Source organism: Rattus norvegicus, chromosome 12 (genome assembly GCF_021556685.1).
Source record: "Rattus norvegicus strain SHRSP/BbbUtx chromosome 12, alternate assembly SHRSP_T2T, whole genome shotgun sequence".
Taxonomy (NCBI): Eukaryota; Metazoa; Chordata; class Mammalia; order Rodentia; family Muridae; genus Rattus; species Rattus norvegicus.
In genome coordinates this window covers 7,850,342-7,875,639 of record NC_141545.1, presented here as the reverse complement: position 1 = coordinate 7,875,639, position 25,298 = coordinate 7,850,342, and the positions used below count along the sequence as shown (strand labels likewise).

The 25,298-nt window shown below is 47.6% G+C and overlaps 1 protein-coding gene and 1 long non-coding RNA gene across 5 annotated transcripts in view; one reads left to right on the top strand and one right to left on the bottom strand.

Annotated features, from left to right (window-relative positions):
• LOC148002096 (uncharacterized) overlaps positions 1–6,225 on the bottom strand; it is a 6,354-nt gene extending 129 nt beyond the window's left edge. The window contains exons 1-2 of the long non-coding RNA XR_015634506.1: positions 5,284–6,225; positions 1–202 (exon numbers count right to left, since the gene is read on the bottom strand). The exon at positions 1–202 is cut by the window's left edge and continues 129 nt beyond it. This is a non-coding gene — a long non-coding RNA (uncharacterized LOC148002096). The remainder of the gene's footprint in view (positions 203–5,283) is intronic.
• The window catches only part of Insr (insulin receptor), a 138,074-nt gene continuing 117,835 nt past the window's right edge, over positions 5,060–25,298 (top strand). For 3 of the 4 annotated variants that reach the window (XM_087577748.1, XM_087577747.1, XM_087577746.1), the window contains exon 1: positions 5,060–5,677. In XM_087577748.1, the coding sequence (XP_087433874.1) occupies positions 5,578–5,677 (100 nt within the window). In that variant the 5' untranslated portion in view covers positions 5,060–5,577. 4 annotated transcript variants of the gene reach the window in all.

Genomic DNA, 25,298 nt, shown 5'->3' with positions numbered 1-25,298 from the left:
TTGGGGGGTGGTTCCGATCTTCACTGTCAGGATGCCAGCAGTCCATTCCAGTCCACCAAACAGGACTCGGTAAGGGGCAGTCCATTTCAACTGGCAAACACCAAACTGGAATCAGTGGTAGCGGCTCGATCCAGAAGGAACTGTGGAGCTCCACCAGCACCCATCAGGGAAGCGGCTGGGTTACCAGGGCCCTCGTTTCTTTCTAGGACATCATGACAAGATCAGCAAAGACCAGCAGAGCGTTGCAAGGCGAACCAACGCGAGAGTGGCATTCACCGTCTATTGGGGGCTACTTACAGCCTTTCCAGACATTGCACATCCTCTCAAGTGTCTGCCTTAGCAGAACATCTCACGTGTCTGCTCCACAAAACGCCCTCTCATGGGTCTGTTTCAGTAAAACATCTTCTCACAAGATAGCGTCCAGAAAGAGATCACATGACGCAACTATCACATGGCGCCACTGAATCTCCAAAGAAACCATAAACTTCCCCTTCAAGACAGAGCCCCACGTACCCCAGGCTAGCTTCTTATTCAAGTAGGTAATACTACATGTCTGATCCTCATGCCTCTGCTCCTTAAATGCTGGGATGGCAGGTATGAGCCGCCAGACCCAGTTATATGCTGCTGAGAGTTATATGGACCAAGGGCTATGTGCGTGTTAGCCAGCACTGTACCAGTTGGTCTACGTCCCCTGACTGAAACGATTTAAACCAGGAGTGTAGGAGGCTGCCTTCCCATATATCTTTGTGCTATGATCCCCGTACTTTGAATTGTTGGCTTATGCCTTTATCCCCAGCAACTGGGAGACAGAGGCAGGTGGATCTCTGTAAATTTGAGATCAGCTTAGTCTATATACCGTGTTCAGATCAGTTAGGGGTATATAATGAGACCCTGCCTTAAGACCAAAACAATTTTTTTTCAAAATTATGTGTCTATATTTCGGTGTATGTGAGTGCAATGTCTCCAGAAGCCAGAGGGGGTGTCAGATCTACATGGAGCTGGATTTCTAGGTGGCTGGGAGTCGCCTGACTTGAATGTTGGGATCTGAACTGAGGTCCTCTGGAAGAGGATTCAAAAGTTGAGCCATCGTATCTCCAGCCCAGAGGGTTTTAATTTTTGAGTTATTTCTAAAATCTTAATTTTCTGATGTGCGTGTAGTGCATTTGCATGTGTGTTTGTGTGTGTGTGTGTGTGTATGTGTGTGTGTGTGTGTGTGTGTGTGTGTATATGTGTGTGTGTGTGTGTGTGTATTGAAGCCAGAGGTAGGCATCAGGTGTCTTCCTGGTGTCTCTTTACTAAGGTGGGTTCTCTCCATGAACCCAAGTTCGTGGATTTTGGTGAGTTTAGATGGCCAGTTTGCCTCCTGAGTATTGGGATGCAGGTGAGTATCACTCCTTTCTGCCTTGGGTGCTGAGGATTCATATTCTGATGGTCAACATGTTACCCACTGAGCCGTCTCCTATATTGTTAGCTTTTGCATAGTCATATATTTCTAGAAATTGTATTTTTGAGCCAGGGACTCTGGATTCTCCTGACATAGCCTCCCAAGTGCTGACACATGAGCCACACATCCAGTTGCTTTTAAAATTTAAACCGAGAACCCATGTCTTGGTTAAACAAGCCTTCTCTTTGTACACAGCAAAATCTTATTGTACCATACACAAAATTTCAACTGTCACTTTTTCATGGAAATGGCTTGAATTCGTACATTATGTAAAGTGACATAAGTGAAATAAACCAGAGTCAGAAAGGCAAGTGACATGGCATGACAAGAGCACAAGCAAGCCCTGGGTCCACCTTTCTCCTCTGTCCCTGGATTGAGGTGACAGGAGCATGCTCTCGTGCCTGGTTTTTTAATGGATGCTAGGAATCTGGATTCAGGTTCAGATCCTCGCCCTTGCTCAGTAAGTCCTTTACTTAGGGAGGCTTTTTGTTTGTTTGTGTGTTTTTGTTTTCTGCCATGCCTATTTACTGTTTCGATACAGATTAGCACGGTGTTACATGTGTAGCCAGTGTTTGGTGTACAGTGTTGCAGAGTTTTGTAGCCTAGGAATGACCTACTGTACCATACAGCCCAGGCTGTACTATCTGTGCTTGTGCAAATACACTCTGTGACATTTGCACAAGGACAAAAATTTCTTAATGACGCAGCTCTCCACACGAAGCCCGGTATGTTGCAGACAGAGGTGTGAGGATGATACCATTGTTCTGTTAGTCAATAGCTCTTGCCTGAATCAGTCACTGAAGAGGAAATTACATGATGTTAGCTCTCTGCCCATCCTTTTTTTTTTTTTTCTTTCTTTTTTTTCCGGAGCTGGGGACCGAACCCAGGGCTTTGCGCTTGCTAGGCAAGCGCTCTACCGCTGAGCTAAATCCCCAACCCCCGCTCTCTGCCCATCTTAACATGCTGGTTTTGAGACTGAGGATTAATCCAAGGGTCAGATGAGTGTCCTCTCACTGAGCTACACTCTCAGCCCTTTTAGTTTGAAACAGGGCTTTATTAAGTTACCCATGATGGGTTTTCACTTGCTCTGAAGCCTAGGCAGTCCCACCACAGCTTCCTGAGTAGTTGGAATGACACGAAATTGAGCACTTTTCTTGTTTGTTTTCTGAGTCTGGCCTCCAACTTGCTGTATAGTTAAGGATAGTCCTGACCCCCTGATCCTTCTGCCTCTAATGCCTCAGTACTGATATGAGCAGGGCTCACCCCATCCTCTGGACTAGGGTTGCTAGAATGGAATACAGTGTTTCTTGGACACTACACGGTCAGCTCTGGCCCACGTAATAAGTCCGGGAATGAATAAGGAAATAGTTTGGCAGGAGAGCGACCATATGTGCCGTTGTGTATATGCGGCAGTCAGAGGACAAACTCTGCTGTTGATTGTCACCTACCAGCTTATTGAGACAGTCTGTTGTTTATCACGGATGATGCCACGCTTTCTGTCCTTCACCTCACTGGGTGATTTTCCAGTTCCCATCTCCCATCTCCTTGTAGAGACATTATTAGGATAATAGATGGAGACGCTACTCCATCCATGTTTGTATAGGTTCTGGGGTTCCAAACTCAGGTCCATGTACAAGCCTTATCTCTTTAGCTACAGCCCTTGCATCCGTTTTCATGCAAGCACAGAGAGAAGCAGTCAGTTACTGTGTGTGCCAACCACACCGGTGGGAATGTTAGATCATCAGGCCCCAGTAACAAAGCAAATTCTCTTTGGCTGGGGGGTGGTTTTAGGGTGAGTGGAAGCCAGAGGTGTGGCTTACTCTTTAAAGTCTATCTATTACTTGGGTCATGGGCAGAAGTAATCTAGATAATTGATTATTCAAGGTCTAGGGACAGTCAAAGATCAAATGGCTCTGTGGCATTCCAACCTCACGGGGTTGGCTAAAGTCAAGCCTTAAGACTGGCTGTCTCTGGATACCATCGTCTGCACCCCCGATGTGCTGCTTCAAGCATTCGGTGCCTGTCTGCAATTGTATTGGTGTTAGTTTTCATTATTATTGGTGTGTGTGTATGTGTGTGTGTGTGTGTGTGTGTGTGTGTGTGCATGCGTGTGTGGTGTATTATGCCAAAGGTTGACCTTGAGTGTCTTCTTCTATTGCTTGCCACTATTTATTTATTTATTTATTTATTTATTTATTTATTTATTTATTTATTTATTTATTTACAGGCATTGTCAAACCCATTGCACAGACCAGCAGCTGCCATTCGGGTCTGAATGGGCGTGGGGAGTAAAGGGTAGAGGACTCTGGACTGCACATATTCCTAAGGCCCAGACAGGGTTAGCTCCTCTTCAAGGTGGTTAAGCGGGGCTGTTTTCTTAGACACACAGCCACCTACTGGTATGTGTGTTGAAAATGGAATATGTCTGCCCTGATCCTATATGAAGTTTCTACCGTTGTTCTAGACGCCTTGTTATGTTCTTCTCGGAGTCATTTCTTTATTGATTTCTGCTGGAATTCAGCGCTGGGTGGAGGGGCTCAGGCCAGGGAGCACAGGCTGCCTGCGTTGTGGACACGTGGCTCTGGCCTGGAGGCTGGTGCAGCCACGCTGCTGGGCGGGAGCTCACTGGGGAGGGAACTTGTTGGGCTCCCACTAGCTCCTAGACAGAGCAAGGGTTGGGAGAATCCAGTAAGGCATTAGGAGCAGAGGTTGTAAAGCGAAACAGAATCAAGAGTAAAGAATTAAACTGAATTCCCCACGGGAGTCAAAAAGTAGTAAAAAGAGTAAAGAAAGTCAAGGTCTGCTTGGTCGAATCTGGCATCTGGGGGCATATTGGCGCTCCCACGTTGTGATCAGAGACTCGAGGCTATAGAGCTGTTTGGGATGTTCATGCCCTGAGGAATCTGAGGGGGGCATTTCCAGGCTTTTAAATTGTTATTTCGGGACCATTTGGGGTGTCCGAACCAGGAGGAGATCTAGAGTGAGCTCCAGACCTTTAAATTGGAACCTCGGTGTTATTTGTGTTTGCTGCAGTCTGGAGGTGACCTGGGGGCGTCCCTAGGCTTTTACATTGGAACCTCAGGCCTGTTAGTGGTTTTCGCGTTAGGAGGGGATCTGGGGCTCCCTAGGCTTTAATATATTTGGTTGTGAGCCTAGCCTTTAACGGCTGAGCCATCTCTCCAGCCCTCCCTAGGCTTTTAAATAGGAACCTTGGAACTCTTTGGGGGCAGCTCCCGACGTCTGACAGGGGAGTCTCAGAGTTGTTTGGGTGTTTATGTCAGACTGGTATCTGAGAACACTTACAAGCTTTTTTTTTTTTTTTTTTTGGTTCTTTTTTTCGGAGCTGGGGACCGAACCCAGCACTTACAAGCTTTTAAATCGTAACCTTTCTAAATCGGCAGTTCGGGGTGTGTGGATTGGAAGAGTCTGGGGTGCACGCCGGGCCTCTGAAGTTGGGGGCTCCACAGGAGGAGTCGAAGAGGCGACTGGGCGAGCGGGCAAAGGGGCGAGAAGGCGTGGCATTGCCAGCTCTGGCCACGCCTCCCAGAGCTCCGCTGGCTTGTCTCTCCCTACCCCCCCCCCCCCCCCCCCTCAGCGGGCCTCACTTGTGCGCGCAGTCCCTTCCCTGCCTTAATCCGCGCCACCTTCTCCCTTGGCCCGCGCGGGCCCAGCTGACGGGCCGCGTTGTTTACTGGCCGGAGTCGAGCCCTAGCTCCCGCCGCCGCCACCAGCCCAGGTGCCCTCCCGTGCGCGCGTCCCTCTGTCTCAGACTCCACACAACGCGACCCACCCAGAGCTGCGCGGAGAGGAGAAACGGGAGACCCGGCCAGGGGACGCACCTTGGTGAGCTCTGGACTCTGCGATTGCGGACACAGGACCGGGCCTGGGTGACCCGGGGTTGTAGTCTGCGGGCCGCGCCACAGTGTTGCTTGCAGCCGAGGCCTGTGTGCTCTTCCCAGGACTGTCCCCAGGGCCCTCTAGGCTGGAGATCTGCGGCCCGTAAGCCACCGGCGTGGAAGAGAAGGACGTGCGGCCCCTAGCGCCTGCCTCTCCAGCGACCTTCTCGCGGAGTATGTCCCCAGTGGGCCGGCGTGGCGTGCTCTGATCGCCGGGGTCCCAGCGCTCCTACTGCTATGGGCTCCGGGAGAGGATGTGAGACGACGGCGGTGCCGTTGCTGATGGCCGTGGCCGCGTTGCTGGTGGGCACAGCCGGCCACCTGTACCCTGGAGAGGGTAAGTCTGGCACACGGGGCGATCACAGTGTGTCAGGGACACTCCTCCCACCGCCCCAGCTAACCTAGAGCCCTCACCCTAAGGAGTGAGGGTCGAGGACACCCCCTCTCCACTGCCACAGCCCACATAGAGAACTCTCCCTTTGGGCTGAGTAATGGACACCCTTCCCATCGCTCCATACAACTTAAGAGCACCAACTCCCCCATAAAGGACTCAGGGCACCCATTTCACCACCCCAGCAAGATAGTCCTAAGGACTGAGAGTTATGGACATTTCTCTTCCTCGGCCAACTTAGACCTCCCTCTCCAAGGACTTAGGTTGAGGACTCCCCTAGTGTCCTTGTGTCTATGAAGAGTCCCCTCCCTAGTGAGTGATTACCTTTCCCCTGGGGAAGGGGGAAAAGTGGGCTTGGTGGCCCTGGTCCTGCGTGAAGCCGGCTGACCTTGGCCTTTGCCCGCTGGGTTTGTGGCTCTGTACCCCGCGTATGCCCATCTCGGGTCTGAGGAACCTTGCCCCAGTGCCCGCCCAGCCTTCCGCTGTCTGTCCCCAGTGCACCTCTCAGTCGTGTCTGTTCTTTTCTCTAAACCCAAATCTGCCCTCCGAGGCTCTTTGGGGTTGCCTTAAGTAAGTATGGTTACTGGGGTGCAACAGATTCAGACACCTGAGCAGTTTAAACGCAAAGTCCGGGGTATCCTCATCGATGGAGAAGCGACCCTTTGTGTATAATAAGTTCATGGCTGCCGTGTTTATAAGTTTCTACTTTCAGATGTCTAGAGGCAAAGTCTACATACCTTTGGCCCCACAGCAATCATAGTAACAGTAGGGGTAGCTTTCAGGATGGTTATAATTAGAATGATTATGAGTCTCCAGGCTGGTTTGCCCTAGAACCTCCCAGTGTTCCCCTGAGGCCAAAAGTGTTGCACACCCATTTCACAGAGGGCTAAACTGAGGTTCAGTTAGCGTGCTAAACTCACTCGTTCAGAGGCTGGTCTTATACTTCTGTGCTTGGTTATGGCCAAGGCAGGAGGATAGCCAGTTGCTTGTGGCAAGCCCAGCTATTGATTGAGTTTGAGGCCAGCCTGGGATAGGTTAGGCACTGTTTGAAAAAAAACAAAAAACAAAAAAAAAAAAACAAAAAAAATGCAGTGACAAATGCCTTTTGAGTTACTGGTTCAGCTTTCTCTGAAAATGGAAATTAATTACCAGGAGGAAGGGGTCCAGGAGAGAAGGAATTGCAGCTCCTTTGTGAATGAGGGAGGTGTGCGTATTAGGGGGGAGACTGCAGGATTCTGGAACAGATTGGGTTGAGCTTATGGAGTGGATCTGTTAACCTGGTAATGAGGTCCCCAGCATCTGATATACAGAAGGTGCTCAATGAAGGATGGCCATTGATTTGGGGTGTGTGTGTGTGTGTGTGTGTGTGTGTGTGTGTGTTTGCAGACGCCCTAGGTTGACTTTGGGTGTTTGTCTCTGTCACTCTCGACCTTGTGTTTTGAGACAGGGTCTCTCAATGAACCTAGAGTTTGCTGATTTGACTGTACTGTGTAGTCGGTGAGCCCCAGCCCTCCCGTACCTCCTTTTGTCACTAGGGTTATAGATGTGTCCTGAAGTGCTGGCTTTTATGTGTGTGTGTGGTTGGATCTGAACTCAGGTTCCGATGTTTGGGCAGCAAGGGTTTTCACTTAATGAGCCTTCTCCCCAGTCCATGGTTTGGGTTCTCATTAAGGAAATCTAAGAATTGTTAACATCTACACTGCTCCCTGGGGCTCTTTGGGATTGCCTTAGGGAAGTAGGGGTATGTTGTATGTGTGGCTGTGCACTCGGGCACCTAGTGTCGTCCCTTGAGTTCTGTTTTTACATTCTTTTGGTAATTAATTGTTCGTCTGTGCCTGGATTTCCTGAGTTCAGAAAACAGAGCTTCTGTGGCTTTGTATACCTGCAGGGTTCGCGAGGACGGGGCCTGGTGTTTGTTCCTCACTGATGTTAGAACCTCAGCAGTGCTGGACACGTAGTAGGTGCACATAAATGTTTGTTCCCTACTGGTACACAGAGGACTTGTGCAGTGAGCCTACTGGGTGTATGGCCAGAGTGTAGTGCTCCCCGTGTGCGCACGAAGTCCCTGGATTTCATCCCTAAACTCACAGAAACCGTGTGTCTGCCTGTCATCATAGCAGTCTGAAGATATAGGCAGGTCTATCAGGGGTTCAAGGTCACCCTGGGCTCCGTAGTGGGTTTGAGGCCAGCCTGGGCTACAGGAGACCCAAACGACAATAAATATGATCTCGTGAGTCCTTCCCGCACCTCTTCAGAGCCTCTGGCTTTTGCATGGGAAGAAAGGACAGGACTATAAAGGTAGCTGACTGGCCGCTTGCCTACGACGGCAGTTACTTGCTGCTTACTGGGTTTCTTGTTTCCTTACTTTTAAATTAAATTAATTAAATAGTGGATTAATTAATCTCTCTCGAGACCAGGTCCTATGTGTAGCCTAGGCTGGTTTGTGTAGACCAGGTTGCCCTCTAACTCACAGAGACCTGCCTGCTTCTGCCCCAGGAGTGCTGGGTTTAAAGTCATGTATCATTATGCCCAACTTTATTTATTAAAATTGAGCGTATGGAGAGGGGAGCATGCATATGTCACAGTGTAGGGAATAGAGGACAGCTTGCAGGAGTCAGTTCTCCAATGGGTTCTGGAGATTGGAATCAGGTCCTGAGGCTTGGCAGCAACCGCTGTTACCCATCTCCCTTGACCTTGTACTGGATTTCTTAATAAACACTTGCTCTTTTGCATTGGAACCTCCCCGCCCCTGCTTTGGGGGTGATCGTTAACAAAAATCCTATCAAATAAAAGAGTCGTGATGCCTCTCAGTGGCTTGGTGTAGGCCAAGGAGCTTTCTAGAGCATGGATCTGTAATGTCCACCGACGGTGCATTTGCTTGGGAGGGGAGGTGGCAGTGGTGGTGAGGATCTGTATGACGCTTAAGAAAGGAATGGGTCCTTTGGGAGAGATGTGTCCCTAAGGGCAGGGTACCCGGCTCATCTTTCGGTGGGTCTGAGTAGCTGGGCTAAATGGATAACTTTTCCATTCCTTTCCTGATCAGCCTAGCTCTGGGCTGAGCACTGTGAAGTTGGAGTACAAGGCAGTGTGCAGTGTTGAAAATTGGAGTGTTAGGGGTGTTAGGCAGACTCAGAGGTTTGAGCGGTCACCTTCCATGGCTTGTGTGTGTGAGCGTAGTGGATATGTGTGCTGGTGTGGGTGAGTTCACACGTGTGAGGCCAGAGGTCCCCACCAGATGCCTTCCGAGATTGCTTCCCACCTTTCCTTTTTTAATGACTTTCTAACTTTAAATTAGTTTCTAAATTATTTAACTTTGCAAATGTATGCATGTTTTGTGCACACTCGTGTATGTGTGTGCTCATACATGTCAGGGCGTTCGTGCAGAGGTCAGAGGACAGCCTCGTGGAGTCAGTTCTCTGCATCCATCTTTAGATGTGTCCCAGGGATCAGACTGGGTTCCTCAGGCTTGCGTGACCAGTGCTTTCACTTACTGACCATCTTGCCAGACCCCAGGCATGTCCTCTTAACTTCACCACTTGCCTCACTCTGGGTTGTAGTGCCTGTTGTAGCTCTGCTAAGGTAAACACCCGTGGTCTCTGCTAGCCCTGCCAAGGCCTCGCTTTATCCCCTTGTCCTTGCTCTAGAATCTTCCATCACCCTGCTGCTCTCCTCTTTAGCCTGTAAACACCGAGTACAGCCTACACTCCATTAGTCACTTCTGACCTCTGATTGCGTTGTGCTCCTTCCGGGACTCTCTCACATTTCTGCTGCCTTGTCTCTCGGTTACTGTAAGATTCCTAGCTTATGTCTGAACACAGCTCCTCACCTCCCAGTCCCGTTTCCTGCCGGTCTGGCCTTAGGGTCTACCCTGGGTTTGCTTTCCTGTGTTCTGCACTGTGCTCCAGGAGGGGTCCCCTTGTTCTTTCCTCCGTGTGGTGTGTAGGCTGCCCCTCTCCTGGCCCACGGTGGCTCTTCTGCTTGTCCCAGTCTTTCTCTACAAAAGAGGTCAGTAAACTGTAGGGCTTGTGCTAAATTCACTGTTTTCGTAAAGTTTTATTGGCACAGGGCCACACACCTTTGCGAACACTCCTTTCTGACAACTTTCATGCCCTGATCTTAGGCAGTTAAGCAACAACAACAACAACAACACAACATGTACACCCCGGCCTTTCACCCAGAGTTTTCTGGATTGTGACTTTTGTTGTTGTTGTTGTTGTTGAGGTGCTTGGGATCTGACCTAGGAACTTGAACATGGCAGACAAGTGCTGTACCTCTGAGCACTCTTCTCCCCCCATCTCCTTCCTTCTCTCCCCACTCACCCTTTTCTCTTCCCTCCTTCCTTCTCTTTCTTCCTTTCTACTCTTCCCCCCTTCTCCTTTTGCTCCCTTCCCCCTCTTCCTCTAACATGTTTCTTTGTTTTCTTCTTTTTGATTTTGGAGACAGGGTCGTGTATAGCCCAGGTTAGCCTCAAATTTCTTCCGTGGCTGAGAGGAACATTAACTCTCAGTCCTCTTGCTTCTGTGTGCTGGCACAACAGGGGCGAGCCCCGTATACATCGTCTGGTGTACGCCGAGCCGCACAAGGAACCCTGGCCTTGGCTTTGCCGGGGAAGCTCTCTAATGAGTGAGCCACATCTCCAGCTTCTATGTAATGAACGTAACTCTCCTTTATCTGCCTTCGTCTGTCTACTCATAACTTGTTACAGTGAGAACTTAAAGTCCTGTCCCCTGGTCGTTTGAAAAGTATTGCTTTGGAGACCGGGAATGTGGCTCAGTTGGTAAGGTGGGCTCGAGGCCTCGGATTCCAGCCATGGTGCTGCTTAAGTGGGGTGTGGGGGTGCCTCCGGGAACACAACACTTGGTAGGTGGAGACTGGGAGATCAGGACTTGAAACTCATCCTCGGCTGCGTAGGAAGCCAAGGCCAGCCTGGAGTTTTGTGTCCAGATCCAGTTTCAGAGCACTGGCTGTTCTTCTAGAGGCCCTCGGTTTGGTTCCTAGCACCCAAGTCAGGAGGTTCCTAGCCGTCTGTAACTCCAGCTCCAGGAGTCACTGAAGGAATGCACACACGCTTAGACCGATGGACAGACAGACAGACACACTTAAAACAACAACAACAGCTGGGTATCACACTGCATGCCTTTAACCCCAGCACTCAGGAGGCAGAGGCAGATCTCTGTGAGTTTAAGGATAGCCTGGTGTACACGGTGAGTTCCGGGCCAGCCAGAGCTTATGTACTGAGACCTTGTCTAAACGAACAAACTGACAAACAAGCAAACAACACCCAACTTCCCCAAAACAACGAGCAACAAAGCAAAACTTAAAAACATACAGACACGGGCTGCAGAGATGGCTCAGCGGTTAAGAGCACTGACTGCTCTTCCAGAGGTCCTGAGTTCAAATCCCAGCAACTACATGGTGACTCACAACCATCTGTAATGAGATCTGATGCCCTCTTCTGGTGTGTCTGAAGAGACTGACAGTGTACTCACATACATGGGATAAATAAATAAAGCTTTAAAAATAAAAAGAGGACTTGGGGTCTGCAGTGCTGTGTGCCTACGATGTCCTCTATTTAAAAAAAAATTATATACATATATACACACATGTATATACATATATACACACATATGTATATATGTATATATAATATATATTATATGTATATATATGTATATATATATACACCCCATACATACAAACACTATTTTAAGGAAATGACCTCTGCCCGTTGAAGATTTTATGTGGGGTGAAGTGATGTCCCCTTCCGAGACTGACTCACCTCTTCCTCTGGGTAGGGCCCGTTCGTACACAGCTGTACACTTCCCCAAACATCTGCCCCTCCTTCTTAATCCTTTGATCCCCAAATTCATCCTGGCTGAGGGTAGAAGGAGAATGACTTCTCTTTCTCTTCAAGATGTTCTGTTTCTCCCCTCCCCTCCTGCTTAGTTACTTCATGCTAACTGCAAGACCTGCTTTCTGTATGTACTTATCTAATCTTTCGGTTTTTATTTTCTATCTATCATCTATCTATCTGTCTATCTACCTACTATCTATCACCTATGTATGTATGTATGTATCTATCTATCTATCTCTCAATCTCTCTCTATATACTTATCTATATATCTAATTATCTATCATCGATCTACCATCTATCTATCCATCTGTCTATCATCTATCTATCTATCTATCAATCATCTATCTGTCATCTATATATCTCTCAATCTCTCTCTATATATATTTATCTATATATCTATTTATCTATCATCGATCTACCATCTATCTCTCTGTCTATCTTCTATCTATCTATCTATCTATCTATCTATCTATCTATCTATCTATTTTTTTCTGAAATAATGTTTCTCTGTGTAGCCCTGGATATTCTGGAACTCACTTTGTCAACCAGAGATTTTGAATTCAGAGATCCGACTGCCTCTGCTTCCCCAGTGCTAGAATTAAAGTCACCTCACTTGGCTTATTCTTTTATTTCTTTAAGATTTTGTTTTTAATTATGTGCATGTGTCTGTGTGAGTTTGTGCGTGTGGGTGCAGTGTCTGTGGAGATCCAATGAGTGTGTCAGAGTCCCCTGGAGCTGGAGTTCCAAGGCACTGTGAGCTGGAACTGAACCCTGGTTGTCTGCAAGAACACTATGAACGCTTACCACTGAACCATCCTTCCAGTCCTATCTTTTGTTTTAAGACATCTGTATAGAGGTGTATATTCTAGCACTTAGACTCGACTCTCTCATACCACCTTTTTGCCATTTTTTAAATTTTTAATTAATCCACTCATCTAAAAAAGTTTCTTAAGGCAGGATTTTACTATGTAGCTGAGGCTGGCCTGGAGCTGCTGGTGTGTAGCTCAGGTTGGCCAGGAACTTGTGGTGATCGTCCTGCCTCTGCTTCCAGAGTGCCAGGGTTACACATCTGCGCCACCATCCAGCTTCCATCTCTTTGATGGCGAAACTCCATCCGTATAATCTTCTTTTCCAGAGTGAAATAAAAAGTCCTGTAATTAGATGAATAAATCCTTAAGACTGAAATTTTTGGTCCTCTTATCCCCAGCCCTGGTATTTATAAAGTTGCTTAGCTGCTGAAATTTATTTGGAACCCCTAGATTAATTCCTGTGATACACTTATGGTCATTTGAGGACACTACCAAAAAAAATGGGGCTTTGAATTTGCAGACCAGCAAGGTAACCCTCCATGTTCTTCCCGTTCATGCTGTGTTCACGTCTGGGGAATCATTGCATGTGGATCTTTTTGTTACTGTATTTTTGTTTGTTTGTTTTTTTGTTTTTCCTTTGAGGCAGTGACTCATGTAGTTCAGGCTGGTCTCAGAGTCACGGGGCAGCTAAGGATGGTCCCCATCCTCCTGCCTCCACCTTCCGAGTGCTGGGATTCTAGACACACACCTGGTTCGTGTTGGGGATGGAACCCAGAGCTTTGTGCACGGTAGGCAAGTCCTTCCTCCACTGGGCTACAGCGGAGCCTGCAACTGTCTATTTTGTGTGTGGCCTGTTGGGATTCCTGTTTGCTCATTTTGGGTCTTTTGTTGGTGATCCGGCTGTTTAAAATGCCCCCTCTGCATATTTTGAAGGCACTGTCTTTTATCCCCGAGGCGCACAGGCTGTACCTCACTTAGAAAGTCTGTGTACTCAGAGATGCTCCACTATGCAGACTAGCCAAGGTCTAAAAACAGCCTAGATGCTCAGTGGCAGGTGAATGGACAAAGAAAACACGGTCTATAAAATGGAATTTTATGCAGTCATGAAGGAAGATGTAATCATGGCACTTTTTTTAAATTAGGGAAATGGATATAACTAGAGACCATTATTTTAAAGGGAAATAATCGGACATAGGTTAAAAAGTATATGTGGTGTGTCTGTGTCTGGTGTGTGTAAGTGTGTGTCTGTGTATAGTGTGTGTGTGTATGGTGTGTGTCTGTGTATAGTGTGTGTGTGTGTCTATGTCTGTGTATAGTGTGTGTGTATGGTGTGTGCCTGTGTATAGTGTGTGTGTGTGTGTGTGTCTATGTCTGTGTATAGTGTGTGTGTGTGGTATGTGTCTGTATAGTATGTGTGTGTATGGTGTGTGTTTGTGTATAGTATGTGTGTGTGTCTGTGTATAGTGTGTGTATATGGTGTGTGTCTGTGTATAGTGTGTGTGTGTCTGTGTATGGTGTGTGTGTATAGTGTGTGTCTGTGTATAGTGTGTGTGTATATGGTGTGTGTCTGTGTATAGTGTGTGTGTCTGTGTATAGTGTGTGTGTCTGTGTATAGTGTGTGTGTGGGGTATGGTGTGGCATGTGTGTCTATGCGTGTGGTGTGTATGTTTATGTAGGAGATTGTGAGAGGGGAGGAAGAGATCTTAAGGGAGGTATGAAGGCAGTTGACAGAATGCATGTGATAACAGTCAGAGGTGAGCGGGGGGCTGTGCTTAGTGGGTAGAGTGCCAGCCTAGTATGCGTGAAAGTTTCCATCCTCAGCACCACATAAACAAGGCCCGTAGCTGCTGTCCCGTCACTCAGGAGTGGAGTGGAGGCAGGAGGATCAGAAGGATCTTGGCTATGTGGCGAGCTTTAAGACCTTATCTCAAAAGTAAATAAATACAAGATTGTGAGCAGCCACTCCTGAGGCACCCAGCTCACTATCGGGTAATTTAGGGTGTTCCATGGGACTGAACTAATATAAACAATTGGCTATAGGTGTTCCTCATGATTGTGGTGTGACAGATTTGAGTTTCAACTTCCTATCTAGAGTTCTTTGGAATGCAAATGATTGTTTTTGCTAATATTTTCAACCTTGGTTATACCTTCTGGGAAGTTCTCTCAGTGACCTGGGACACTCCAGGCTTGAGTTCCAGTGAACAGGTTGGACCCAGCCAGGGAGTACTTAAAAATAAAATTATTTATTTTGTGTATATGGGTGTTTGTGGAGGTGAGAAGACAGCTTGCAGGAGTTGACTGTTTCCTTCCCCCATGATGGCTAGCATCCACATTTCCTGAGCCATCTCGCTGGCCCACAATTCTGACAGTTTAGAAACCCATCTTGTTTCTACCGGGGAGCTTTTTCTGGTCTACCTGCTGAAGGGCACAGGTTGTTTCTTTGCAGTTCGAAGAAAGCCTGTGGAAGAAGGTTTTTTTTGCTTTTGTGGGAATGTGGAAAGTGTAGGTACTTTTTGTGATCTGGGCTAGTCAGAGTGGGGAATGGTGACACTGGGAGAGGAACATAAAACTCCTACACTGTGTGTGCTTGTGTCTCTGTGTCAGTCAGTCTGAATGTCTGTCTTTATTGTGGAATCCTGTTTTCTTGAGCCCATCTTCCCTGGTTGATTCAGATCTGAGGATCTGAATTTGAGAATCTGTCTAGATTTTTGACGTTCCAAACTTGTACCTCTGGAAGGTGGAGCATCTGCCTTCTTCCTCTAAGGAGAGGGAATTTAGTTTTCTTTCTGAATGTACATGGTGTGTGTGTGTGTGTGTGTGTGTGTGTGTGTGTGTGTGTGTGTGTGTGTGTGTATGGGCACGTGTGTAGGCAGAGGGTATTGGTTGTCTTCCTCAATCATTTTCTGCCTTACCTACTGGTACAGGGTCTGTCATTTGGGCCCAGACCTCGCCAGTTTGGGAAGTTTAGCTAGCCAGCTTGCTGTGGGTCCCTTCGGTGTGTACCTTGGAGCTCCAATTGCAGGTGGCTGTTTAAGTAGGTGCTGGGGATCTGAACTCTGGTCTTCACACTTGCAGGGAGAGTGCTTTACTGGGTTGTAACTTGACACAACCTAGAGGAGAAGTTCTGAGGGACACCTTTGCAGCCACAGGCTGGCTTCAGGTTCCATGCCTCTCCCTTGATTTGAGAGGTCCCCTGGGTGCACTAGCCTGGGTGCATGCATGCCCAATGGTGGCGTGAGAAGTTTGCAGAAGAGTCATCATCTCTGTGGGGAAGGCCGGTCACCGTGCTCTCCCCTCAATCTCACCCTTTGTCTTTTTGCTTTTTCCTCTGTTGACAATAAAAGAGGAGACCCGTGTTTTGTGTCAGCCACTTGTCTCATTGCTATGACAAATCACTTGCTGGGAGGGAGTGTTTATTTTGTTTCGAGGCATCGTGGAACTTGTCATACTTCGTCCACAGTCAGGAAGCAGAGACGGGGATCCTGGCGCTCAGCCTGGTTCTTCTCATTTGGCCCAGGATCCAGACCATGCCATGATGCCTCAAGACAAAGTAAGCGTTCCCTCCCATCCTTCCTTTAGTCACATCATCAGCTGCTGCCTGCATTTAGGGCTGGTCTTCCTACCTTAATCAACCCAGCCTAGAAACTGCTTCACAGATGTGCCTAGAAGTTTCTTTCTGAGGCAATTCTAAATCCCGTCCAGCTAACAGCGAAAAATCAACCATCTCGGGCAGGCCTGGAAGATGGCTCACTGCTTGAAGCGAGAAGAGGAGATATCAGAAATCCGCAGAAGGTTCAGAAATTCAGGGTGCCCTCCAGTAATAATTACACTCTGGCCAGATGGAGACGGGGTAGCAACGTCATCCGGTTCTGGGTTTGATTGAGAGACCCTGTTCCAATGAGTAAGGTGGAAGAGAGGTCAAGGACGATTCCTGACATCAACCTCCGGCCTCCTCATGTACACGTAACTCCTCACTCGCAAACACGCATCCCCATGCATGTGTATGTCATAGACAAACACACATGAGAATGAAAAAACAAAATGAAGAGATTGACCATTATGCTTTGCAAGTAGGTAATAAAATGTTCTACCCTGGGCTAATGACTCATGAGTTTCTCAAAAGAGGAAACAGGTTAAAAGGGGCCAGGATTTGCTTATGACCACACCGCTGGGAAAAAGGCAGGGCTGGGATAGGTTCCCTTGGGCTCTGTTTGCAAAGTGGCCTGGTCACACGCTGAACTCACATAGTTCAGAACCCAAATCCACGAATACAGAGAGATTTGGTGGCAGGCTTTTCCAGGGTGGGGAGGGTCGGCTGTGGGTAAGATGATTTACTGTGCAATCCTGGGGACCAGAGTGCACATCCTGAACATGCATGTAAAACAAAAAGAAGAACCAGACAGAAGTGGGAGTGTGCACTGATGCACCGACATCCCCAGCACCGGAAGACGGAGGCTGGAGAACTGGTTGGTTTCCTAGGGATACTCTGAGTGTATGTGAGCGGCAGCCATAGGGATACTCTGAGTGTATGTGAGTGCATAGGGATACTCTGAGTGTATGTGAGCGGCAGCCATAGGGATACTCTGAGTGTATGTGAGTGCATAGGGATACTCTGAGTGTATGTGAGAGGCAGCCATAGGGATACTCTGAGTGTATGTGAGCGGCATAGGGATACTCTGAGTGTATGTGAGCGGCATAGGGATACTCTGAGTGTATGTGAGCGGCATAGGGATACTCTGAGTGTATGTGAGTGCATAGGGATGCTCTGAGTGTATGTGAGAGGCAGGCATAGGGATACTCTGAGTGTATGTGAGCGGCATAGGGATGCTCTGAGTGTTTGTAAGCAGCATAGGGATACTCTGAGTGTATGTGAGTGCATAGGGATACTCTGAGTGTATGTGAGTGCATAGGGATACTCTGAGTGTATGTGAGAGGCAGGCATAGGGATACTCTGAGTGTATGTGAGCGGCATAGGGATGCTCTGAGTGTTTGTAAGCAGCATAGGGATACTCTGAGTGTATATAAGCAGCACATCTCTTTACCTAACACACACAAGCGATGCCAGAGCACATAGCCTGCTCATCCCACTGATAACGTCTTGGAGATCTTTCTGCATCCTCGAGCTGAGCTTCCTGGCATCAGTTTATTCTATTCTATCACATCTGGTCCCCACAGAGAGATTGTGTGTGTGTGTGTGTGTGTGTGTGTGATTCCCCCCACCACATGTTCTGACAGGGTGGGGGACCATCAAGAAGTGGTCGAGCATGACCTTAGAGTTCTCTTTCAGAACCCAGGAAACATGTAGTTTGAAAGGAAATATCTATTTCTCTTTAAATTTTAGAAGGGCATTCACTTATGTAGTATGTGTGTGTGCTCAGTAAGGTACACAGGTGGCAGTTAGAGGACAACTTGTGGGGGTTGGCTCTCTCCTTCCATGGTTCTGGGTGTTGAACTTAGTCAGGCATGATGGCCATTGAGCTATCTTGTCTCAGGAGAAAGCTGTTTTAATAATAAAAACTCAAGAAAGGAATATGGGACCCGGGATGACTTTAAAGACACCTGTGACTAAGGAACGTTTTAGGAATCTGCTGGATGTTGTCTTCCTTGCTTCCCCCAGGACATCTCTGTTACTGTTGTCACAGTGGAGAGAAAGTCACAGAAGAAGATGGCTCCAAGACGGCTCTGGTGTCAGCTTTTCCTCCTCTTAGAATTAATTCTCAGGCTCCTAGAAACCAGGGATCAGTCCTTTCCAATGAAATATTCTGTTTTGAGGGCTGAGTTGATGGTGGATGAGTGCTTGCTGTGAAACCAGGAGAGTCTTAATTCAGTCTTCGTATCTATGCAAGAGCAGGGCATGGTAGAGCCTGATGGTCCTAGGAGCTCACTGGCCAGAAGCCGAGATAAGGCTAGTGAGCCTCAGGCTAGTCGGAGGCCCTGGCTCAAGGCAATACCTTCAGGAGAGTGATGACCTGACGACCGCTCACACGGTTTCTTGCCTGACTCAGTCCAACATGGCAGCCCTATCCACATTCTGGGATTCTCGAAACTGGCCAGGGGCACAACTTTTAGATTACGTTTTGTAATTGTTTTCAATTTATTTCATTTGCTTTTGTACGGGTGTGTATGGGATGGCATAGAACTCAGAGGGCAGCTCGGAAGCATCAGTTCTTTTTTCCACCTTAGGGGCTCCGGGAACGGAACTCTGGTCATCTGGGGCTCAGTGCCAGTTGCCTTTACCCATTGGGGCCATCCTTTTGGTTCTTAAATAAAAAGACTCACTAAAAAAAGAGAGAAAGAAATTATATGTGTCAGGTTTAAAGGAAACTCCGTCTCCCCAAATCCTGGTGGTTAGGCAAAAGCCAGCATTCCTCAGGAAGTTGGGAAGCTACCACTAAAAGGAGCCATTTCCCTTTGTCCCCTGGGAAGGGACAGAGGACTATCTGTGGTGCCTATGAGCATACCAAAAGGGCATGGCGGCCTCCAGGCTCCCGTAGCGTCACTAGTACGCCGTCTGCTCACCTCCTTTCTCCAGTTCATGAGCTTCCCCCCTCCAGCGACCCCATATAACCCCAGGATTTCAGCTCTGCTCTTTCCTGGTCTTCTCTTTGGCCTACACGGTCTCTGTCTTCCTCTCACACTCTTCTGTGCGTCCCCCTCTCTCTGCTTTGCCATGCTTCTCTCATGGTCAGGTCCAGTCCTTTGGCCATGTTCAGTCTACCACTTTCTGTTCCCCTCTCTCTCTCTCTCTCTCTCTCTCTCTCTCTCTCTCTCTCTCTCTCTCTCCCTCCTTCCCTCCCCCCCCCATCTACAATAAAAACCTTCCCCTGAAACATGCCATGGGGCTGTCAGTTTATACAGTGTGTTTGTTTGTGGGTATGTGACTGAGTGCAGGTGCCCTTGGAGCCAGAGATGTTAGATTCCCCCTTGGAGCTAGAGTTGTAGATGGTTTTGAGCCAGTGCTGGGTCCTCTATAAGAGCAGTACAAGTTCTTAACCGCCAAACCATCTCTCCAGGTCTTCCTTCCCTTCTTCCTTCCCTTCTTCCTTCCCTTCTTCCTTCCTTCCTTCCTTCTTTCTTTTTCTTTCCCTTCTTCTTCTCCTTCTTCTTCCTCCTCCTCCTCTTTCTTTTCCTCCTCCTCCTCTTTCTTTTCCTCCTCCTCCTCTTTCTCTTCCTCCTCTTTCTCTTCTTCCTCTTCCCTCCTCCTCCTCTTCTTCCTCCCCCCCCCTCAATGTGCTGTATGTAGTCTACGTATGTGTGAGTATGTGGAGGACATGTGGGTATGTGTGGAGGCCAGAGGTTGACATCAGGCATCAGGATATCCCCTCTGAAACCAGTCTCCATTTTATTTGTTGGGATGAGGTTAAAGCTGTGTTGATTAGGTGTGACCCAGTGAACCCTCTGACCCGTCTCTGTCTTCCCAGTGCTGGGGCCACAGGCATGTGCTGCCGTGCCTGGCTTTTCTGTTCGTATGTGGTACTCATGCCTGTGCTGTGAGCATGTTACCACTGAGCCACCTCACTAGTCCTTATTTATTTTTGACACTGGGTCTCATGCAGCTCAATCTTGCCTGGATCTCTCTATGTAGCAGGAACCCCTGGGTGCTTGAACTGCTGCCCCTCCTGCCCCTACCTCCTGGGTGCTGGGGTGAACTGCGTGTACCACTATACCCAGTTGGACGTAAGACATCACTGTATGATAGGATCCAGAGTTTAAGGTCATCCTTGACTTTGTAGAACGTTTGAGGCCAGCCTGGGTTTCATGAGACTCTATCTTAGTAGTATCATCATTGACGACAGAAACGAAATTAAGAAAGAAAGGAAGGGAGGGAAGAAGGAAGGGAGGAAGGAAGAAAACTTCACTGGGGTATGACAACATAACTGTTGTCCTAACTCTGAGGAGGCTGAGTTAGGAGGATCTTGGGTTCAAAGCTAGCCTGGACTACAGAACAAGACCTAGTCTCAAAGGATTGAAACCCAAAGGAAAACAACATCCACAAAACACCCAAGGGGGAGAGGGGTGGGCATAAGCAAGTGATGGGCCAAAGGCTGGGAGAATTTTAGCTGCTGAGAGGAACTTTCCACTTGCTTCATTGTGCACCTCCTTGTAAATCAGACACTTCTTATTTAGATTTGATTTCTTTTGTGTGTATGAGTAGTTTACATCAAGTGTATGCATACTGCCCGTGGAGGTCAGAAGGAGACGTTGGATCTTCTGGGACTGGAGTTACAAATACTTGTGAGGTGCCATGGGTGCTGGAATTCAAACCAAGTCCACTCTGGAAGAGCAGCCAGTGCTCGCTCTGAACTGCCTGCCGAGCCACCTCTGCTCTGAACTAACTGCTGAGCCATCTCTGCGGGCCCCTTATTTAAACCTTGAAGTAACCCTCGTTCGTTCCCACCCACTGGGGTGGGGCTGGGGCAAGCTGCTGGAGTTCCTGTGAGTTTCTGGTGCCAGTTCTGTCTTCTGGGTATTTTTTTTTTTTTCTGTCCCAGCAGTAAATTGTTCTATTGTTTTCAACTAGCAGGACACATCAGGCTTTAATGAGTTAAGAGTTAGATCCACGGGGAGATTAGAAAAGCAAAATGCTTCTTTATTGCCCCTGCAATTAGATCCCTTTAATCTTTATTTATAGTAACTTAAGTGAGACAGCTTACAGGCTATAGAGTTCTTCTAGTGTAAGTACAGAATTCAGTAGTTTTGAGCGTACCCACAGGATTGTGCAACCGTCAGCTGCAGTCAGTGTTAGAACATTTTTCTTATCCTTCAAAGAATCACTGTCTCCTTCAACCCCCACTCCTTGGCTTCCAGCAGCTTCTAGTCTACGTCCTGATTCTCTGGGATTTGCCTCTTCTGGACAGTGTAAATAAATGGAGCCACACACTTTGTGGAAAGAACTGTGGGCCCAGCTCTTTCACCAGATGTATTATGTTTTTCAAGGTTCGTCTGCATGGCACCGCCCACCTGAACTTTATTTATCTTTATTGCTGATTAATATCCCTTTTGTATGAATATGCCACAGACCTGAGTTCCTCGGTGCCATTTGGGTGGCATCCGGTCTTTGGATAGCAAGAAAAGCTCTGTCGTGGACAATTGCATGCAAGTTCTCTGTATGCTTGCACATTACCTGGGGACCCTAAAGGTCACTTTTTTCTTTCTAAAACAATTTTTTTCATCCAATATATTTTTTGATTATGATTTTCCTCTCTTCCAGTTCCTACCAGATCTTTCACACCTCTGATGTACCCAACCTTTGTTCTCTCTCTCTCTCTCTCTCTCTCTCTCTCTCTCTCAAACAAACCAACCAAATGAACAGCCTCCCACAATCCCCTACGAAAACACAAAAAATGAAAATCAAACTGAAGACCAGTAAGCCAAAAAAAAAAAAGAGTCTACAAAATATCCTTGAGGTCATTTTATGTTGGCCACCTACTACTCCTGGGCATGGGTCTACCCTGGAGTGTGGTTAACACACCCAGTGAGAATTCCTGAAGATATCTGCTTTCCCTTTGCTCCTGGGTATCAGCTGCTGATAGCTTCCTGGTTAGAGGTGGGAGTCCTTGTGTATTTCCCTCTCTTAGGGCTGGGATTCAGCCTGAGTTGGACCCTCGAAGGCCCTGATCACATTCTCTAGTCTCTGTGAATTGGCACGTGCATCGATCCTGTTGTGTCCGGAAGACACTGTTTTCTTGGAGTCATTCATCCCCTCTGGCTTCTACGGTCTTTTTGGTCTCTCTTCTGTCTAGTTCCCTGATCGCTGAGGGGAGATGTTCGACATTCCATTTAGGACTGCGTGTTGAAGGTCTCTTCCTCTCTGCACGTTGTCTAGTTGTAGGCCTCTGCTAGTTCCCATCTACTGCAGGAGGAAGCTTTCCTGATGATGGCTGAGTGAGGCACTGATCTGTGGTGTAACGGTATTCATTAGGAGCCATCTTATGGTTATGTTCCTTATGCAGGATTATTGCACTGGCTTCCATAGACTCATAGCCCATCTGTCTAAGGTTCTCAGCCATTTTAGCATTTTCAGGTGTGGATTCCATTTTATGGAGTAGGCCTTAATTCTGCTCAGAAAATGGTTACTCCCCATGGCATGTGTGCCACTATTACGCTGATATACCAGGCGCTGTCCAATTATTTTGAGGCAGGGTCTCATTGGACCCAGAGCTCATGGTTTAGGTAGGTTGGCCTGTCTGTGGGCATCCAGGATCTGTCTGTTTCTGCATCTCCAGCACTCGAATTATAGGTGTATGCATCTGTTCCTGCCTTTTTTTTTTAATGTGGGTTTTAAGGATGGAACACAGTGTCTTCGGGTTGGGCAAGGACTTTCCCAACTGAACCCACTCTCTCCTCTCCTCTCTCTCTCTCTCTCTCTCTCTCTCTCTCTCTCTCTCTCTATTTTGTATCAGTGGTGGATTGAAATGTGTATGTGTATGCATGTTTGCATGCGTATGAGTGCACCTGGCTATGCATGTGAGTGGAGGTCAGAGGTTGGTGTTGTATGTTTTCAGTGAGGCAAGTGAGGCAGGGTCTCTCATTTGAAACCAGAGCTCTTTTATTCTGCTACTCTATCAAGCTAGTTAGGTTTGGGCGTCCTCATCATCACCTCCCAAGTACTGGGATTCCAGACAGACTGCCCATCTATAGGATTAGAGACAGACTGTCCATCTATGGGATTCCAGACAGACTGCCCATCTATGGGATTCCAGACAGACTGCCCATCTATGGGATTCCAGACAGACTGCCCATCTATGGGATTAGAGACAGACTGCCCATCTATGGGATTCCAGACAGACTGCACATCTATGGGATTAGAGACACACTGCCCATCTATGGGATTCCAGACAGACTGCCCATCTATGGGATTACAGACACACTGCCAATCTATAGGATTACAGACAGACTGCCCATCTATAGGATTAGAGACAGACTGCTCATCTCTGGGATTGCAGACAGACTGTCCATCTATGGGATTATAGACAGACTGCCCATCTATGGGATTGCAGACACACTGCCTATCTATGGGATTACAGACAGACTGCCTATCTATGGGATTGCAGACAGACTGTCCATCTATGGGATTGCAGACACACTGCCTATCTATGGGATTATAGACAGACTGCCTATCTATGGGATTGCAGACAGACTGCCCCATCTATGGGATTGCAGACACACTGCCCATTGATGGGACTACAGACAGACTGCCCCATCTATGGGATTGCAGACACACTGCCCATTGATGGAATTACAGACAGACTGCACATCTATGGGATTACAGACAGATTGCCCATCTATGGGATTACAGACAGACTACCCATCTACTGTCGTTTATGTAGGTGCTGGGATCAGAACTGTGTTCCTTGTATTTGTAGGTCAAGTGTGTTACCACTGAGCTGCCTCTCTAGCCCTTGACTAAGTCCTTTCAAAATTGCGTGTTCTTTCCTTTTTCTTCAGCCCAGGACCCCAGCCCATGGGATAGGGTTGTCCACATTCAGGCTAGGTCTTCCCATATCAGTTAACCCAGCGTAGAAACTTCCCAGATATACCAGGGGCTTGTCTTTTGGTTGCTTCTAGATCCTGTCTACATGTCAATCAAGATTAACCTTGACACACTACATCTATGAGTCTCTGTCACTATATCCATGTGTGGGAGCCATTGAGGTGTCTCTGGCCAGGAACTTCAGATCTGCTTGGTATGACTACCTGGGGTTTGAGCTGGTGTCCTGATCTCTTCAAAGCTCTCTCTGTACCATTGCAGGGGGCTTCCTGTTCTGCTCAGAAGCAGGCTGGCAAGTGTCTTAGGTAGGGTGGTGGTTTTATTGTTGCTTGGGGCTGGGGCCTCTAACTTCCTCATGAATAAGTGTGTGACTTTTATGTTAATTGATTTTAATATGCTCTGTGTGGGTTGCTAGAGCACCAAATCCAAGAGTTTCTGGATGTGCTTCCCCAAATCACTTTTGCAATGTCTTCTTAAATTGTGCTTATTTTGTGGGTCATTCCCAGAGTAGATTTCCCCGCATTGTGCGTGCGTGTGTTCATGTGTATGTGCATGCCTGTATATTGTGTGTGTGTTTACATATGTGCACATCCATGTGGGGGTCAGACAGCACCTTGGGTGCTGTCCCTCAGACACCTGTTGTTTTTTTTCAGATAGGGTCTCTCACTGGTCTAAACTATGGTAGTCTGTCTGGCTAGCCATCGATCCCCAGGGAGGTGCCTATCTCCACCTTCCTGGTATGGAAATTATAAACGCTCACTTACCAAGGCATGGAGTTCAGACCTTTAGGCTTGCAAGGTAGCACTTCATGCACTGAGCCGTCTCTCCAGCTTAGATTCTCTCATTTGGAGACAGGGTTTCATTATTTTGCCAGGCTCAAACTATTCTGTTTTCTACTGTAGCCTCCTAAGTAGCTGTGTCTCTGTGGTGTGTGTGTGCGTGTGTACAGGTGTGTCTCGGTGCTTGTGTGCAGGTCAGAGGATGTTATTCTGTTTGTATTATGTGAGTCCCAGGGATCTAACTTCAGTCGTCAGGTCTGGGGAAGCATCTTTATCTGTTGAGCTATCTCAGTGGCTCCAGAGTTGATTTTAAAGAGGACCTTTAAAAAAGTCTATTTGCCTCAAGATACTGGGTGTTTTGGAACAAATAAATAAATAAATAAATAAATAAATAAATAAATAAATAAATAAATAAGGGGTTGTATGGGTGCAGAGGGAGCTCTGGTTGGTAGGAAAATGCTACCCTAAGGAGTGTGACTCTGACAAGTTCTAAGTCACGTGTAAAGGAGCACAGAGAAGGGACAGAATGGCTCTAAGGGATCATGGCCTGGAGCTGGGCAGAGTGTGCTGTGTACACATTGCGATCCAGTGCTTGGGAGTAGCCAGAAGGGGCTAGGGAGATAGTTCAGCTTGT